The 17,930-nt window shown below is 49.5% G+C and overlaps 1 protein-coding gene across 3 annotated transcripts; it reads left to right on the forward strand.

Annotated features, from left to right (window-relative positions):
• The first annotated feature begins 241 nt into the window (after positions 1 to 241).
• LOC122006159 (xyloglucan galactosyltransferase KATAMARI1 homolog) lies at positions 242 to 2,778 on the forward strand. 3 transcript variants are annotated; one of them, XM_042561540.1, is made up of 2 exons: positions 242 to 517; positions 655 to 2,778. In XM_042561540.1, exon 2 carries the CDS (start codon positions 747 to 749, stop codon positions 2,436 to 2,438), a length of 1,692 nt encoding a protein of 563 aa, XP_042417474.1. In that variant the 5' UTR covers positions 242 to 517; positions 655 to 746; the 3' UTR covers positions 2,439 to 2,778. The 3 variants fall into 3 exon arrangements, with proteins under 3 accessions (XP_042417474.1, XP_042417475.1, XP_042417476.1); XM_042561541.1 differs by having other exon boundaries at positions 671 to 2,778; XM_042561542.1 differs by having other exon boundaries at positions 242 to 429; positions 671 to 2,778.
• Positions 2,779 to 17,930: the final 15,152 nt, after the last annotated feature.

Raw genomic sequence — 17,930 nt, forward strand, 5'->3', positions numbered from 1 at the left:
CAATATAGAATGTGATGTCGTTTTAAAATTTTAAAATTAAAATATTATTTCAATGAAAACGATACTACGGATCTCACATTTGAATTAATTTTTTTTTAAAAATGCGCCGGATCCTGCGGGAAACGCGGCGCTGTCTGCTAGATTCGATCTCGCCTACCCGCTTAGCGCCACGTGGCTATGCACCTCGTCGCACGGCCGAATAATGGTGAAAATCAACCGGCTTTCCACTACGCGGATTAATGGTTTCGAGCATTACCCTCGACGGCACCGACACGCGGTGAGGTTTATTCCACGTGTGGGTGTCGCACGCAGCCGGCCAACTAGACGACCGGTGGAGAAGGTGGGCGCCGCCCCTAAATGGCGGGCCTGCTTCATTTCGGTTCTGCTCCACGTCGTTGGCGAAGAGAAACTTCTTCCGCCTTCTCCGGCGTGGGTTTCTCCGACTATATTCTGATAATTTTCTTACCGATTTGTCGACTCCTCGGCCTCGGCCGCTAGTTTCGAGGCGTCCAGATCCGTCTGTCCTCTCTCTCTTGCTCGAATCTTGTGAAAATTTGTTTTTTTTTCCGCGTCTGCAGCTCAGACTTTGTATTTTGAGGCATAAAGATGGAATTTTGGGAATTTCATGATCTTGTTCTGCGTCTCATTTCGTAGTGGCTCGCTGTTTCAGTGGTGCTGAAGAAATTAGGGTTCATAGCCCCAAGAAGCTTTAGCGGCCACCGGGCGGCGTCGAGAATCACAAGCAGATGGAGAAGGGGAGCGGCAAACCCCACCGACCGCGGGTGTGCTTCCTCGCCGGTCTCTGCGTCTTCTTCTGGGTTTTCATCTTTTGCTTCCACTTCAATGTGCTCAGCAGCCGGAGGACGTCCAATCCGCCCCAGCAATCCCTTTCCTTCTTCTCGATTTCGATCAATCCCCGAGAGCGACAAGGTGTTTCGAAAGACAGTCAGCTGCTCGCGCCGCATTCATCTCGATCGGAACCTCCTCCGCCGCCGCCTGAATCCGAGCCGTCAAGCGGCGCTGCTTCAGCGCCACCAACCAAGAGCGACCCCTGCGGCGGGCGGTACGTCTACGTCCACGACCTCCCTCCGCGGTTCAACGACGACATGGTCAGGGACTGCAGGAAGCTGAGCCTTTGGATGGACATGTGCAAGTTCACCACCAACGCCGGCCTCGGGCCGCCGCTGGAGAACGCCGAGGGCGTCTTCTCCGACACCGGATGGTACGCGACCAGCCAGTTCGCCGTGGACGTCATCTTCAACAACCGGATGAAGCAGTACGAGTGCCTGACCAACGACTCATCCCTCGCGGCCGCCATATTCGTTCCGTTCTACGCCGGCTTCGACATCTCGCGCTATCTCTGGGGGCACAACACCTCGGCGAGGGATGCCTCGTCGCTGGATTTGGTCGAGTGGCTGATGAAACGGCCGGAGTGGAGCGTGATGGGCGGTCGAGATCATTTCTTGGTGGCGGGGAGGATCACCTGGGACTTCCGGAGGCAGACGGATTCCGACTCCGATTGGGGAAGTAAGCTCCTGCTCTTGCCGGCGGCCAAGAACATGTCTATGCTGGTGGTGGAGTCCAGCCCCTGGAACGCCAACGATTTCGCTATCCCTTATCCCACATATTTCCACCCTGCAAATGATGCCGATGTGTTTGCTTGGCAGGACCGAATGAGGAAGCTGGAGAGGAAGCATCTATTCTCTTTCGCCGGAGCTCCTCGGCCCGGCAGCCCCAATTCAATCAGAGGGCAGATCATAGAGCAATGTAGGTCTTCCAAAGCTTGCAAATTGCTAGAGTGTGGCTTAGGGGAGAGCAAGTGCCGTTCCCCCAGCAGCATAATGCAGATGTTCCAGACCTCTCTGTTCTGCTTGCAACCGCAGGGCGATTCGTATACAAGGAGATCGGCTTTCGATTCGATCGTGGCGGGTTGCATACCGGTTTTCTTTCATCCCGGATCGGCATATGTCCAATACACTTGGCATCTCCCGCGAAACTTCTCGGCCTACTCCGTGTTCATTCCTGAGGATGATATTAGAAAGAGGAATGCTAGTATTGAAGAAAGGCTAAAGCAAGTTCATCCTGATGATGTCAAGGCAATGAGGGAGCAGGTCATAAGTCTCATACCCAGAGTTGTCTACGCAGATCCTCAGTCTAAACTGAAGACATTGAAGGATGCATTCGATGTGGCAGTGCAGGCGATGATCGACAAAGTAATGAAGTTAAAGAGGGATGTAACGGACCGAAGAGAAGATAAAGATTTTGTCGAGAAGAACAGCTGGAAGTATGCTTTGTTGGAAGGAGAACAGAGGGCAGTCGGGGAACATGAATGGGATCCTTTCTTCTCTGAGCCCAAAGATGGGAATGCCGATTCTGGTAGTTCATCTGCTGAAGCTGCTAAGAATTCTTGGAAGATTGAACAAAGGAATCAAACTTGATCTACACGGTACACTTAGTTTGAGGTCTCTCTTATAACTCCTGTTTCGCATATTTTACGAAGACATAATAACGATGATGGGTTAGTACAAACTGCAAATTCTCTTCGGCTACTTGTGTATTTACAACTAAGTGTGATTTATAAGCTAAGGAGGTTGAAGGAAGCACTTCAGGTGGCTCGAAAGGGGGTAAAATCAGATAAGTGGTGCTAATTCTAGGGTTGAAGTAAACTTGAGTTGAGATAGCTTCGATGTGTTATAAACAAGTCGTCCTTTGTTCATCTGCACAGAATATATGCACTAATTCTTTTACCTTTTTAATGATATTTTTATTCTTTAACCATGATTTTGAGCTTTTTAAGGCCGTTGGGGCTACTTTTTCGAAAACACCATGATGGCTAAAAACGGTTCAAAATTGCATCACACATGGACACCATTTTATCTCTATTAGTCTCAAAGGCGTAGTCAGGGCTGGGCTTTGCTGGGTTCTAGCCCAGTGAAGCCTAGCAATGCCTAGCAATTTTAGGCCTCACCCAGCAAGTAATGCCCAGTAATTTTAGGCTTCAACCTTGCTATGCTGGGCTAAGTTTTACTGGGCTCAGCAGTTTTAGCCCAGGCCAGTTGTTCAGCCTAGCAATGTCCAGTAATTTTAAGCTTCAACCTTGCTATGCTGGGTTAAGTTTTACTGGGCTTAGCATTTTTAGCCCAGGGCAGTTGTTCAAGCTGGCTACGCCATTGATTAGTCTCCTAATAGTTTTGTTTTTTTCATGTTTGGTATTAGATATTTAATTTATGTTGATTAATCTTAACAGTAACTCGTATGATCTTAAGCAAGTTTTTCATTAATCATCAAAATAAAATAAAAAATACTTGAAGCCATAAACTGAAAAAGTCACGGGGCAGTAATTTTTCTATTATTCAACCATGCTATTAACTCTCTTTAACCATAATCTGGGCATCAATATATTATCACTAAAATACTTGAATGGACCCCATTAGGGGCATGAATATTTTAAAGATGGGTCTCTAAATATGTATAAACTATGCTTTAAATTTACTCGATAAACAAATAAAAAGAATGAAACTTGAACTGAATTATCAAATACATCAATTAGCTTAAATTATTACCATTGGATTCATGCTTGCCTTCTCATGCTATTTTATTATGTTATGTAACTTTGAGTCGTTAAGCTATTAAATATTTTAGCTAAAATGCCTTAATAGATTTGACTTTTTTTTTTTAATGATTTGGGCGACAGAGTATTTAGTGTGTCTGCAATTTGGGAGACCAGATTCGAACAAAAAGGTATTTTCCTCGTTACATTTGGGGGAAAATAGAATGGTAAATAAATCAAATATTCATTATCAAATTTGATGTTTTACTTCATAAGAATTTATTTATATTTATTTAATATACACATCATTAATTAAATGAGCGAGTTTAAATGCATGCATTCGTTAATATTCATGAATAAAAAATTATAAATTATTAGTGAATAATATTTATGAATGAACTATATTTATTAATAATATTCTTATCAAACTTACAAATAGACAAATAAGTTCTTTAAACGACCAACTAAATAAATTTAAAGATATACAAATTTTTAACAATTAAACAAATTCAAATTGAAATTTTGATATGAATTAAGCTTAAATCAAATTTGAACTAAGTTCAAGCTAATAAAAAAAATCAAATTAAATTTTAACAATCATTTCAATAATTTAATTGATTTTAAATTCATATTAGATTGACTTAATTATTTTATTAAATAAATTTGAATAACATAAAGTTGGACTCTTTTTGACAGGTTGACCGCCTTTGGCAAAATATGTCCTTTGATAAATATGAAAAATTTGGCATATGTTTTGGCAAATATGAAACTTTAAGGTTGTGGTTTCAAAAATTGTCAAAAATATCTCATATTCCCAATCTAAGAAGGTGATAAATTCAACCTAAAATATGCTTTAGATGCTAGTGAATGATATTATGGTGTCTAAGCATGATAAATAAGTATATTTTTTTTTATTAATCCAGGTATTTAAGTTCACATACAATTAGTCCCGGAGGTGGACGGTCTTCCTCTTGTTTTGTCCATTAAGTAAATTTGAAAATTGATTTATCCATCGAGTAAATTTGAAAGTACGAGCAGTCAATGCCTTAGATTTTTCATTTCATTAAAGAAGAATTCTCTGTAGTACATCATAATTAAAATTCAAATCGTGAATACATGAGTTTGAGTATCATGTTAAGCACTTTGCCGTTTCACCATGCCGAGGTAAGATAAATAAGCCTTGCTTAAATATATAGGAACCAATGAGTGAATTTCTACTTCCCATCAACGAGTTCTCTCTTAAAAGTGCTATGCAAAGGTAAAATAAAATTAGGTAAAAATTAAAAGGATACCCCAAATTAAGAGAAACATTAGTTGAGCATCCCTTTTCTAAAAGGATCAAATGGGTGTCCTCTCATAATTTTATCTAGAAATTATCCTTTGACCCAAAAGCTATTGAGTAACTTCTACAAAGTGTAGTAGCTATCCGGTAACTTCTATAACATATAGAAACTACTAATAATTGCTACAACATGTTTAGGATGAGTTTAAGATTTAAAATTTATATGGTATAGAAGCTACTTAGTAGTTGCTATAATGTATTCGAGGTGATCCTATCCGAGTGCTGAGTCGATTGACGCTGGGGACGTGACACGCTCCGCTGTCTCCGACTGGTGGTGTAGCCCTCCGACGAACCTGCAAGGAAACCGAGCCGGGAGGGGTTTCCCGGCGACGGCCCTCCGACGCTCAAGTCAGGCAACGAGAGAGGCAGAGTAACGAGGCTACAGTAGAGATATGTGCATACCTTCGTCGACGTCTGGGGTCTTTATATAGGACCCCGGGGGAGCGCGTGCACGTTTCTCGATGTGTGCATGCTTCCCCAAACATACCATAACAAGTCTGTGTCAGAAAAGTACCTCTGGCGTCATTCCGCAATCGTCCGAGCATATCCCGGATGTGACGGTGGAAGCTTCCACTGTATGATTCTGTGTACGGCTCGGCCGCCAACTCTGCTGCTTGTCGGCGGCAGGTGTCTCGAGGATGATGTTATACCCTGTCTCCTTTGTCCTCTTGCGTTCCTTGTCTGTTCCGGGGCTGAGCGGATCTGCCACTCGGCAGACATATCACTTCTTCATCGGTCATATGCTCGAATGAGACTGCTCCTGCCTGTGTTGCCTTGTGTACCGGCCGAACGGACAGCCCGCTCGACCCTTGAAACCTTTTTTACCTTGAGCATCGGAAACCCGACCCCTAGTCGGGTTGTCTTTCATTCGGTTCGGAGGATTCACGGTCGGTCGGCTCGCGGGGCCCTGTCGGTAGGCCTGCGTTGTCCGATCGGCCGATTTCCGGGTTGACTATCTTGACCTTTGACCTCCACGTGCCGTTGACCCCCCGCCGACGAGGGTCTCCCGTCCTTATCACCGGATCACATGCCTCCCCTTCAAGTCTAGTCGAAGGAGGCGGCAAGTCCGACTGACTGGACTGCCGGTCGGCTTGAATGACATCGCCCTCCCACTTTGGAATGTTCCTCAAGCGGCCGCTCGGTCCATTCCGAGCGCTGGCTTTGCTGCCGCGTCGACGGTCCTCGCTGATGCCTTCGGATCTCTTCGAGATTCGTGCAAATCTTCTCCATTAAGACCGAGCACGCGCGCTGCATGCCGTAATGGCGCTCATTAAATGCGTCCTTATGACATGATGCCACGTGGCGCCTCTGTTGGCGTCATCGTACGGCTCGACGGTGTGTCTGATTAGACATCGGCGGTTTGAAATGAACGGCCCGATGGGGGCCTCAGTTCCTGTGACCTGCATCGGACGGTCGAGGCTGATCGGGCCCGACCTTATAAAGTCGTCGCCTCCTTCCTCCGCCGCATTTCTGCCTTCGTGTTCCTCCGTCTCTCTTCGGTGCTTCGGTGTTCCGGCGGCCCCACTTCTCTGTTTTCCGACGATTCTCCGCCGCCTTTCTTCGATCCCCAGCTTCTTCGTAAGGTTCCTCCTCTTCTCCTCTCTATTTTCCTCGTCTTCTTTGTCGAGTTCCCGTCTTCTGGTCATTGTTTCTCCCATCTTCTCCCTGCCTTGTGTCCTTTTCTATTCCCTTAGCTTTTGCTTTTTGCCTGATCGGATAATGGCCAGTTCATCCCGACCCGTAGAACCCACTTTAGGTCCCTGGTATACTACCATGAAATCTCGCTTTGATCGGCGTGATGCCGAAGCCCTGCTTGACGGTTTTGACATTCCATCTGACTTCGAACTTCTTCTACCCTCTCCAATCGCTCGGCCACACAAGCCGCCGAGAGGAGCCGTTTGTTTTTTCTGCGACCAATTCACAGCCGGTCTGCGATTTCCTCTTCATCCCTTCTTCACCGACGTTTGCAACTTCTTTGATCTTCCGCTCGACCAATTAGTTCTCAATACTTTTCGACTTTTGTGTGGAGTGGTGGTACTGTTCAAGATACACCGCATCCCTCTCCGACCGAAGATTTTTTACTTTTTTTATTATCCCAAGCAGTCCGAGATGGGCACCTATCTATTCCAGGCTCAGCCCGGCCTTGTCTTTTTTGATAAACTCCCCTCCTCCAATAAACACTGGAAGAAGTATTACTTTTATCTTGGTTTCCCCGAGCAGCCTCCCTTCCAAACCAAGTGGCAGGTCGGACCACCTACTTCTCCCGAGCTGAAAAGATTTAAGACCCGACCGGACTATCTCGAGGCCGCGAACCTGCTGGCCGGTCTGAAGTTAGATATCAACAAGCTTCTGCCCGAAGGCGTGCTGTACATATTCGGCCTGAGTCCGAGTCGCACTCCACTTCCGAGCAGCTTCGGTAAGAATTTCACTTGTACATGTACTTTGAGTGCTAACTGATTTTCTTCCTTTTCCTTTGCAGCAAATATCGTCATGGAGTCTGTGATGCAAGGGATCTTGAAGAGAAAAGCTAAGGCGCTTGAGGCGGCAGCCGCCAAAGAGATGGAACAATTAGGCATTACTCCGGTCGGCTCTCACGAGGGTGTGAGCGAGACGAATGCGGAGGAGTCGGCCGCTCGGACTTCTCCCGTGGAGGTGACGGGAGGCGATACCGCACGCAGGGATCCAGTCGTGCAAGAAGAAGGCTCCGACCAGGAAGATGAGCACCCGCTCAGACAAAAAAGGCGTCGGACGGAGACACCGCTTCGCTCGGCCAATTCGGCTGTTCGCGTATCCGAGCGGACTGGATCCGATTCTCGGGGGAAAACTCCGATGGTGGAGGCATTATCCTCCGATCGGACTCAGTCACAACTAAACCTGCCTGTCAACCCTATTGAGGCTATGTCGGTCAGCGCTCTCCCGCCTGCCCCCCATCGGGTCCAGCGCTCAACTATTCTATCCAAGTTTTCCGCTCCGGCTTCTGCTCCTTCTGCCTCTGCTCATACCTCTCCCGGTCCAAGCCGCACCATCAGGGCCACTCTGCACCTTCCAACCGAGGAGCTTTTGCCGGAGTCTGCTCGGCCGACCGCGCCCGAGCATATGATCACCATGAAGGAGCCCCTCGCCGAGATGTGGGCCGATGTTCGGACTCGGGTCGCGATGATCCCGCTCGGCAACTTGGCCAACAGTCATATGCAGCAAGCCACTGGGGTAAGCGTGTTTTCTTTGAAGTCCTTTACGCATTCTTTCCGATCGGCTATTAATAATTTTGCTTATGTCAGAGATGGGTGGAGGAGATCGCTGTCTCCAATCGTCTGGCCATGGTGGACGAAGAGCTAAAGAGGCTAAGGAGTTCGGGCGGCGCACCCTCCCAGGGTCCATCGTATGCCGAGCTGCAGAAAGAGCTCAAGAACACCTAAGACTCGTTGGAGGCTGAGCGAACGAAGACGGCCGATCAGGCCCATACTTTGGCCGAGCTCGAACGACAGGTCAAGACCCTGGACCGGAAAATAAGCCTAGCCACCGATCGGAAAAAGACGGCTATCACCGATCTGGAGAAGAAGAACGTCGAGGCTTGGGGCCTGGAGCAACGGGTCAAAGAGCTGATGGAGCAGCTAGCCGGCGAGAAGGCGAGCCGCTCGGCCGAGGCGATTAAACATAAGGATGAACTGAAGACTTTGCAGGAGTCTCTCGAAGCCTCCCAAGCTGCCTTCAAGGAATATCAAGAAGCTGAGCCGAGCTGGTTCATCGTGCTGAGGCAAAACTACATCCGCTCAGACGAGTTCGCTGAGAAGGTTTGCAATCGGATGGCCGAGGCCTTTGAGCTGGCCATTACCGCCACGTCGGACTACTTGAAGGCCAAGGGTCTCCTCCCAACTTCAGCAGAAATTCCCGCCCGGGAACATGCGGCGCTACTTACAACCATTCCCAAGCATATCTTTAATTATTTTGAGTGAATGTGTTTTCAGGAATGATTCCGATCGGCGTGGCATCTGTAACCCTTAAACGCTAATATTAAATGAATGCCCACTTTTGCTGTGTTATCTTCTTATTTCGTGTTCTTTTTTATTATGCCGACCGGTTACTAGACCTTTTACCTGCAGGGAATTTCTTAACCTCTTTGCTTTACCGATCGATCAAACGCCCATTCATCTTGTCTGGGATTTCTATGAGCTTTTCGCTCTAAGTGTTTTTGTTTGCCTCACCGATCGGCAAAACGACCATCCACCCTACCGTGGATTTCCATGAGTTTTTCGATGTTTTCCTTTACCGCGTCGATCGGTCAACGAATTTCCATTCTTTCATGGACTCTCTGCCAATGCGTCGTTAAAGTAATTCGACGCAACACTGCCTTATATGGGGTTTAACGTCGGAGCTCGATAGTATTTCAGGCCAGGGGGTTTATAGTCGTCGGTCCGACTCTAGAGTTTAACGTCGCCGCTCGACGGTCTTCAAGCCGGGGGGTTTATAGTCGCCGGTCCGACTCTAGAGTTTAACGTCGCCGCTCGACGGTCTTCAAGCCGGGGGGTTTATAGTCGCTGGTCCGACTCTAGAGTTTAATGTCGCCGCTCGACGGTCTTCAAGCCGGGAGATTTATAGTCGCCGGTCCGACTCTAGAGTTTAACGTCGCCACTCGACGGTCTTCAAGCCGGAAGGTTTATTCGCCGGTCTGACTCTAGAATTTAACGTCGCCGCTCGACGGTCTTCAAGCCGGGAGGTTTATAGTCGCTGGTCCGACTCTAGAGTTTAACGTCGCCGCTCGACGGTCTTCAAGCCGGGAGGTTTATAGTCGCCGGTCCGACTCTAGAGTTTAACGTCGCCGCTCGACGGTCTTCAAGCCGGGAGGTTTATAGTCGCCGGTCCGACTCTAGAGTTTAACGTCGCCGCTCGACGGTCTTCAAGCCGGGAGATTTATAGTAGCCGGTCCGACTCTAGAGTTTAACGTCGCCGCTCAACGATCTTCAGGAATGAGCTTTTAGTTCAGATGATATACGCCCGACCGAACGACACGGGGTCTTCGTCATCGAGCCTATGACTCGGATAATATACTCCCGGCCGAACGACACGGGGTCTTCGTCGTCGAGCCTATGACTCGGATAATATACCTCCGGCCGAACGGCACGGGGTCTTCACCATCGAGCACTGAGCTCGGATAATATACCTCCGGCCGAACGACACAGGGTCTCTTTAAGGCATCATTCTGCTACCCGCTTTGTGCGCCTGAATCATGCCTTTGTTTTGTTCTCATAGCTTTCATTCCTGCAACCAAATAATACATCTGAACAAAATATTCAAAATATGTTACATCAGCGCACCTGTCATCCAGCCCGATAGGGCTGGAGGTGGTTTGCACTCCACGACCTCTCTAGCCTTCGTCCATCCTCATCTTCCAAGTAATAAGCTCTTGATCGGAGTTTCTCGATGACTTTGAACGGTCCCGCCCAAGGAGCCTCCAACTTGCCTACGTCCCGGACCGGCTTGACTTTCTTCCAGACCAAGTCGCCCACCTAGAATGCTCGAGGAACCACGCGACGGTTGTAGTTCTGCTTCATTCTCTGCTTGTAGGCCATCAGCCGGACAGACGCCTTGGCTCGCTCCTCGTCGATCAAGTCCAATTCTAGCTGCCTCCGCTCGGCATTATCTTCGTCGTAGCTCTGGATCCGGGCGGACTCTACGCTGACTTCGACTGGGACGACCGCCTCGCCTCCATACACCAGAAGGAAAGGTGTTACTCCCATTACCTCTTTAGGGGTTGTGCGGATGGCCCATAAGACTCCTGGCAGCTCGTCCACTCAGCTTCCTCCCATGTGGTCGAGCCGAGCCCGAAGAATTCGGAGTATCTCCCGGTTGGCTACTTCGGCTTGACCATTGCTTTGGGGATACGCCACTGACGTGAAGTGCTGCTCAATGTCATACCCCTTGCACCATTCCTCGAGCTGATTTCTGACGAACTGTCGCCCGTTGTCCGACACGAGCCGACGCGGAATGCCGAACCGACAGATGATGTTTTGCCAGATGAATTTCTTGACCATGTGCTCGGTTATCTTGGCCAATGGCTCAGCCTCCACCCACTTGGAGAAGTAATCTACTGCCACCAATAGAAACTTTCATTGCCCGGTCGCCATAGGGAAGGGCCCTACGATGTCCATGCCCCACTGGTCGAATGGGCAAGACACTATGGACACTTTCATTTCTTCCGCCGGCTTATGCGAGAAACTGTGGTACTTCTGACAGGAAAGACACGTTGCGACGGTCCGAGCGGCGTCCTTGTGTAGCGTTGGCCAGAAGTATCCGGCCAATAGGATCTTCCAAGCCAAAGACCGGCCGCCCGGATGACCTCCGTACGATCCTTGATGTACCTCCTGGAGAATGTACTCGGCGTCTTCCGAGCTGACGCACTTCAGCAGAGGTCGGGAGAACGCCTTTTTGTAAAGTTGTTGTCCAATGAGCGTGAACCGGCCGACTCTCCTTCTTAGTAACTGAGCTTCATCCCGATCGGATGGCGTGGCCCCTGAACTTAGAAACTCCATGATGGTCGTTCTCCAATCGCTCTGGAACGTGAGGCCTTCCATCCGATCTACATGTACTATCAAGGATACTTGCTCGATTGGTTGCTGGATGACGATCGACGATATTGAGCTTGCTAGCTTGGCTAATTCATCTGTCGCCTGGTTCTCCGCTCGAGGTATCTTCTGGACCACTACCTCGGTGAAGTCGGTCTTGAGTTTCTCAAAGGCCTCTGCGTACAATTTGAGTCTTGCGTTGTTTATCTCAAAAACACCCATGAGTTGCTGAGCGGCAAGCTGGGAATCCGAGTGGATCACGACCCGACTGGCTCCAACATGCCGTGCAGTTTGCAATCCGGCTATGAGGGCTTCGTATTCTGCCTCATTATTGGTTGCCCGATAATCTAGCCGGGCGGATAAATGCATCCGCTCTCCCTGAGGCGACAGTAGCATGATCCCAATTCTGCTTCCGAGCCGTGTGGACAATCCGTCCACATATATTTTCCATGTAGCTTCGGGCTCGGGCTTTTGTACTTTGGTCACGAAATCTGCCAAGGACTGCGCTTTGATCGCCGAGCGGGGTTGATATTGGATGTCGAATTCGCTAAGCTCCGTTGTCCACTTGATGAGCCGTCCGGATGCTTCAGGGTTCAGGAGTACCCTTGCGAGCGGGCTATTTGCCATCACAACAATGGTGTGCGCCAAAAAGTAAGGGCGCAACCTACGAGCGGCGAGTACCAAGGCGAAAGCCAACTTCTCAAAACCGGTGTAGCGAAACTCAGCATCTTTTAAGATATGGCTTAAAAAGTACACTGACTGTTTCTCCCCGCTCGGCCTTACTAATGCTGAGCCCACAGCATGCTCAGTTGAAGATAAATAAATGCGGAGCGGCTCACCTTCGGCTGGTTTCGCCAACACGGGTACGGAATTCAGATAAGTCTTCAATTCCTCAAATGCCCGATCGCACTCCTCATCCCATTGGAACTTAGTGGCTTTACGGAGAATCTTAAAAAATGGCAGGCTCCGGTCGGCGGTCTTAGAAATGAACCTTGACAACGCCGTTATCCGACCGGTGAGTCGCTGTACTTCACGGAGATTTCTGGGAGGCGGCATGTCCTGCAATGCCTTTATCTTGCTGGGGTTCGCCTCTATACCCCGCTCGGTCACAATGTAGCCCAGGAAGCGCCCGCCTTTTACCCCGAACAGACACTTCTGAGGGTTAAGTTTGACGTCATACCTTCTCAACGTTTGGAAGGTCTCCTCCATGTTCGCGTAGAGATCGGCTGCCTGGAAGGACTTGATAAGTATATCGTCCACGTACACTTCCAAGTTGCATCCGATCTGCTCCCTGAAGACCTTGTTCATCAGACGCTAGTGGGTGGCTCCCGCGTTCTTCAGCCCGAATGACATTACATTGTTGCAGTAGGTGCCGTCCGCCATGATAAAGCTGACATTCTCTTGGTCTTCTTGGGCGAGCGACACTTGATGGTAGCCTTGGTATGCATCCAGCATGCATACAGCTCGCATCCGGGCGTGGAGTCCACCAGCTGATCGATCCGGGGAAGGGGGTAGAAGTCCTTCGGGCACGCCTTGTTCATGTCTCGGAAGTCGATGCAGACTCTCCACTTGTTGCATGGCTTGGAAACCAGGACCACATTTGCAAGCCAACTCGGGAATTGTACTTCCCTTATGTGGCCGGCCTCCGGGAGCTTCTCTACCTCCGCCCGGATGATTACATTTTGCTCCGCGCTGAAGTCCCTCTTCCTTTGCTTCACCGGACGAGCGTCCGGCCGGACATGAAGTTCATGTTGCGCTACGCTCGGCGAGACCCCAGGCAGCTCATGGGTTGACCAGGCGAAGACGTCGCAGTTTTGCCGCAAGCATTTGATAAACCTCTCCTTCTGCTTCTCCTCCAGATCAGATGCTATGAAGGTGGTGGCCTCCGGTCGGGAAGGGTCAATTTGCACCTCCTCCTTTTCTTCATAAATTAAAGAAGGTGACTTTTCAGTAATAGCATGTACCTCGACCCGCGGCACTTTCCGAGCGGACTTGGCTTCGGCTCGGACCATCTCCACGTAGCATCTTCGAGCGGCTAGCTGGTCTCCTCGTACCTTCCCTACTTGATCTTCCACGGGAATTTGATCTTCTGGCAGAAGGTAGAGACGACCGCCTGGAACTCGTTGAGAGCCGGTCGCCCCAAGATGACGTTGTAGGCAGAGGGAGCATCAACCACGATGAAGGTGGTGGTCCTCGTCCTTCTGAGCGGCTCCTCGCCCAACGAGATAGCTAGTCGGACTTGGCCGACCGGCAAGACTTCGTTCCCCGTGAATCCGTAGAGGGGGGTCGTCATCGGTAGTAGTTCAGCTCGGTCAATTTGCAGTTGGTCGAAGGCCTTTTTGAAGATTATGTTGACCGAGCTGCTTGTGTCAATGAAAATGCGGTGAATAGTATAATTGGCTATTACCGCTCGGATGATCAGGGCGTCATCGTGAGGGACTTCAACTCCCTGAAGATCCCTGGGCCCGAAGCTGATCTCGGGTCCGCTCGCCCTTTCCTGGCTGCAGCCGACCGCGTGGATCCTCAACTGCCTTGCGTGTGCCTTTCTGGCTCTATTAGAATCTCCGTCGGTCGGGCCCCCGGCGATGATGTTGATCTCTTCCCGAGATGCGTTGTCCCTATTCTCCTCCTCCCGAACGGAAGGTCGAGACCGTTCATTTGACGCTCGGTGGTGGGTTCCGTGCTGCTGACGATGATGCTGCTCGGGGGATCTCCGTTCTGTCCTTTGAACGGGGCTCCGCTGTCGATGTTGCCGGTCTGGTGAAGGCGATCGACGGCGGTAACTCCTCGGCGCAGGATGAACGATGGGGGGGGCAGGCTCCGACAGTCGCGGGTATTGTGAGTGGCCGACTGATGGAGTGAACAAAACATCGGGGTCCATACCTTACCCTTGTGCTTGGGCCGATCAGCCACGACTTGCTGGACGACGTGCGACCGAGTATTCTGATGAGGACGGGTGGCTTCGACTCGTGGTCCTCTGGGTGGTTGGTGACTGATGGGCTGCTTCCGCTCGGCGGGAGCTGGATGGTCGCTCTGGGCTTCTTTTCTTCTCGTCGCTTGAGCTTCCTCCACATTGATGTATTCGTTGGCTTTATGCAACATGTGGTCATAGTCCCGGGGCGGCTTCCGGATGAGCGATCGGAAGAAGTCACCATCCACGAGTCCTTGCGTGAACGCGTTCATCATTGTCTCCGAGGTGACCGTTGGAATGTCCATGACCACCTGGTTGAAGCGCTGGATGTACGCTCGGAGCGGCTCCCTCGCGCCTTGCTTGATGGCAAACAGGCTGACGCTTGTCTTCTGGTGGCGCCTGCTGCTTGCAAAATGATGGAGGAACGTCGTTCGGAATTCCTTGAAACTTGTGATGGATTTGTCCGACAATCTCCGAAACCATCGATGCGCCGATCCGGAGAGCGTGGTGAGGAACACTCGGCACTTCACGCCATCTGTGTATTGATGCAGAGTGGCGGTGCTGTCGAACTTACCCAAGTGGTCGTCTGGGTCGGTTGTCCCGTTGTACTCCCCGATCGCTGGTGGTGCATAGTACTTCGGCAATGGATCGCGAAGAATGACATCTGAAAACTCCCGGTTGATCCGCTCGGGGGACGAGTCTGATCGGGGCGCCTTTCCTTTTCTGATGTCCCGGACAGGTGCTTCGTCCGATAAAAACCCTTTGTCTTGATTGGCTTGCGCTATCTCTGAGGGCGTCTGGAACAGAGCCCGATGGAAAGGTATCGGGGCGGACGACGCTCCCATCTGTGTGCCGGCCGACCCCTTATTTTGCCCCCATATTGAGAGCTGCTCTTGCCTGTCCTCGGGTGGGGCTCGACCCCCCGAGGCTGAAGTCGCTTGTTGTGCTGCCCGCTCGGCCTGAGTTTTCTGCTGCTGCTCCACGATTTTTGCTGCACGCACTTGGACGAGTGCTTCGAGCCCTTCAGGAGAGAGCGTTACCAGAAGTTGACGTCCAGCCTCTTCCATCTTCTTGACTTGGATTCAGGTGCGTTCCCACAGACGACGCCAATTTGATCCTGTCCGAGCGCTGAGTCGACGGACGCTGGGGACGTGGCATGCTCCGCTGTCTCCGACTGGTGGTGTAGCCCTCCGACGAACCTGCAAGGAAACCGAGCCGGGAGGGGTTTCCCGGCGACGGCCCTCTGACGCTCAAGTCAGGCAACGAGAGAGGCAAAGTAACGAGGCTACAGTAGAGATGTGTGCATACCTTCGTCAACGTCTAGGGTCTTTATATAGGACCTCGGGGGAGCGCGTGCACGTTTCTCGATATGTGCATGCTTCCCCAAACATACCTTAACAAGCCTGTGTCAGAAAAGTACCTCTGGCGCCATTCCGCAATCGTCCGAGCATATCCCGGATGTGATGGTGGAAGCTTCCACCGTATGATTCTGTGTACGGCTCGGCCGCCAACTCTGCTGCTTGTCGGCGGTAGATGTCTCGAGGATGATGTTATCCCCTGTCTCTTTTGTCCTCTTGCGTTCCTTGTCTGTTCCGGGGCTGAGCGGATCGGCCGCTCGACAGACATATCACTTCTGCATCGGTCATATGCTCGGATGAGACTGCTCCTACTTGTGTTGCCTTGTGTACCGGCCGAACGGACAGCCCGCTCGACCCTTGAAACTTTTTTTACCTTGAGCATCGGAAACCCGACCCCTAGTCGGGTTGTCTTTCATTCGGTTCGGAGGATTCACGGCCGATCGGCCCGCGGGGCCCTGTCGGTAGGCCTGCGTCGTCCGGTCGGCCGGTCTCCGGGTTGATTATCTTAACCTTTGACCTCCACGTGCCGTTGACCCCCCGCCGACGAGGGTCCCCCGTCCTTATCACCGGATCACGAGGTATTTAGGATTTAAGATTTACACTGTGTAGAAATTACCTAGTAGCTGTTACAATATGTAAAAACTACTCAGTAGTTGCTACAACGTATAGAAGCTACCGAGTAACTGCTATAACGTGTTTAGTGTAAGTTTAAAATTTAGGATATATGAATACTATTATATTAAAATATTATTTATCAATTTTATTAAATTATTTAAACTTCATCCAAATAATTTTAAAACAGTTGTGGAAGATATTTTGATATAATAATGTTCAGATATCCTAAATCGTAAATCCTAAATTTTAAACTCACGTTAAATACATTGCAACAACTATTTGATAACTTCTATATATTTTAATAACTACTGGATAGCTTCTACGCGGTATAAATCTTAAATCATAAAATCATTCTTAATATATTGTAGCAGCTACTGGGTAGCTTTTATAAATTATAGCACCTACCTAGTAACTTCTTCATGTTATAGAAGTTATATGGTAATTGTTACACTTTGTAGAAGTTATCCGGTAACTTATAACATAGCACTAGGTTAAGGGGTAATTTTGGAATAAAATTATGGGAGAGGGAAGGACATCATTTGATATTTTTTTTTGAAAAAAAATAGGTGTCTTTTGATGATTTGTAAAATCTGAGGCGCCTTTCGATTTTTTTTGCAAAACAAATTAAAAATTAAAAATTTAAAAATTAATATATATTTAATTTTTTTATATTTTTTAAATGTTCTAACCGGGTCCATGCCCTGCTTGATATGGTTTTCGGGTCAACAGATCAGGCCCGGCCCAGCTTAATCGAGCAAAAGTGACTGAAGAACTGAGGTAGCAAATGGCAGAGAGTTCGTTTCGCGGAGATGGTTTGCTATAAATGGATGGGTTTAGGGCGACTAGCTGAGCAGATCGACAAGGAACCCCTATCTTCCTTGCTCAGAGTTGCGATTCGGAGACTTCGAGGGAGAGCGAGATCGACTGCAATGAGGATACGGAAGCAAGCCGCCAAGATGATGATGGGCACTGGGCTGTCTCCTCCTCCTCCTTCCTCCTTGCTCAAGTTTCCGACATCGCTCGAGGTATTGGATCCCTGTTTATGCTCTGCGTTCTTTGTTGTCTTGAGAACCTACATATTGATCTGGTATCCGCCTGCATTATCTTTTTTTGCTTCGCAATGTTTGTTGCAATCTGTTGAGCAGCTGATGGAGTCGAAGCAGGAAGAAGGGAGCGCCGATTACGCGGGGAAGGCGATAGCGATGAAGTATCAGATATGCTTCTTTTTTGACATTGGCTGTCAAAGCCTCCTTCCTTATTGGCTTTCTATTTTGGTTAGTCTTCTTTTGCTTTGCTGAATGTGGCGCTTCTGTTAGCGATGAGAGGGATCAGGCGGCGAAGAGGGGCTCGACCGAGGTGGCGACGACGTGCAGGAGGAGCGACGGGAAGAGGTGGCAATGCAGGAATGCGGCGGTCGACGGTCTTTCTTACTGCGAGCACCACCTCTCTCTGCTGCGATCGCGCACCTCAGTGTCCTCGTCCAGCCGGAAGATCAAGAAGGCGAAGAAAGAGCACAAGTTCAAGAAGAAGGCAGCAGCGGCCGAGACATGGAACAGCAGCGGAGCTAAGCGTGGAGAGTGCAACGGCGGTGATG

Source organism: Zingiber officinale, chromosome 7B (assembly GCF_018446385.1).
Source record: "Zingiber officinale cultivar Zhangliang chromosome 7B, Zo_v1.1, whole genome shotgun sequence".
NCBI lineage: Eukaryota > Viridiplantae > Streptophyta > Magnoliopsida > Zingiberales > Zingiberaceae > Zingiber > Zingiber officinale.

What these genes read in the sequence shown, in the direction of transcription:
- LOC122006159 (XM_042561540.1), top strand. Translation starts at nt 747, where the DNA reads ATGGAGAAGGGGAGCGGCAAACCCCACCGACCGCGGGTGTGCTTCCTC.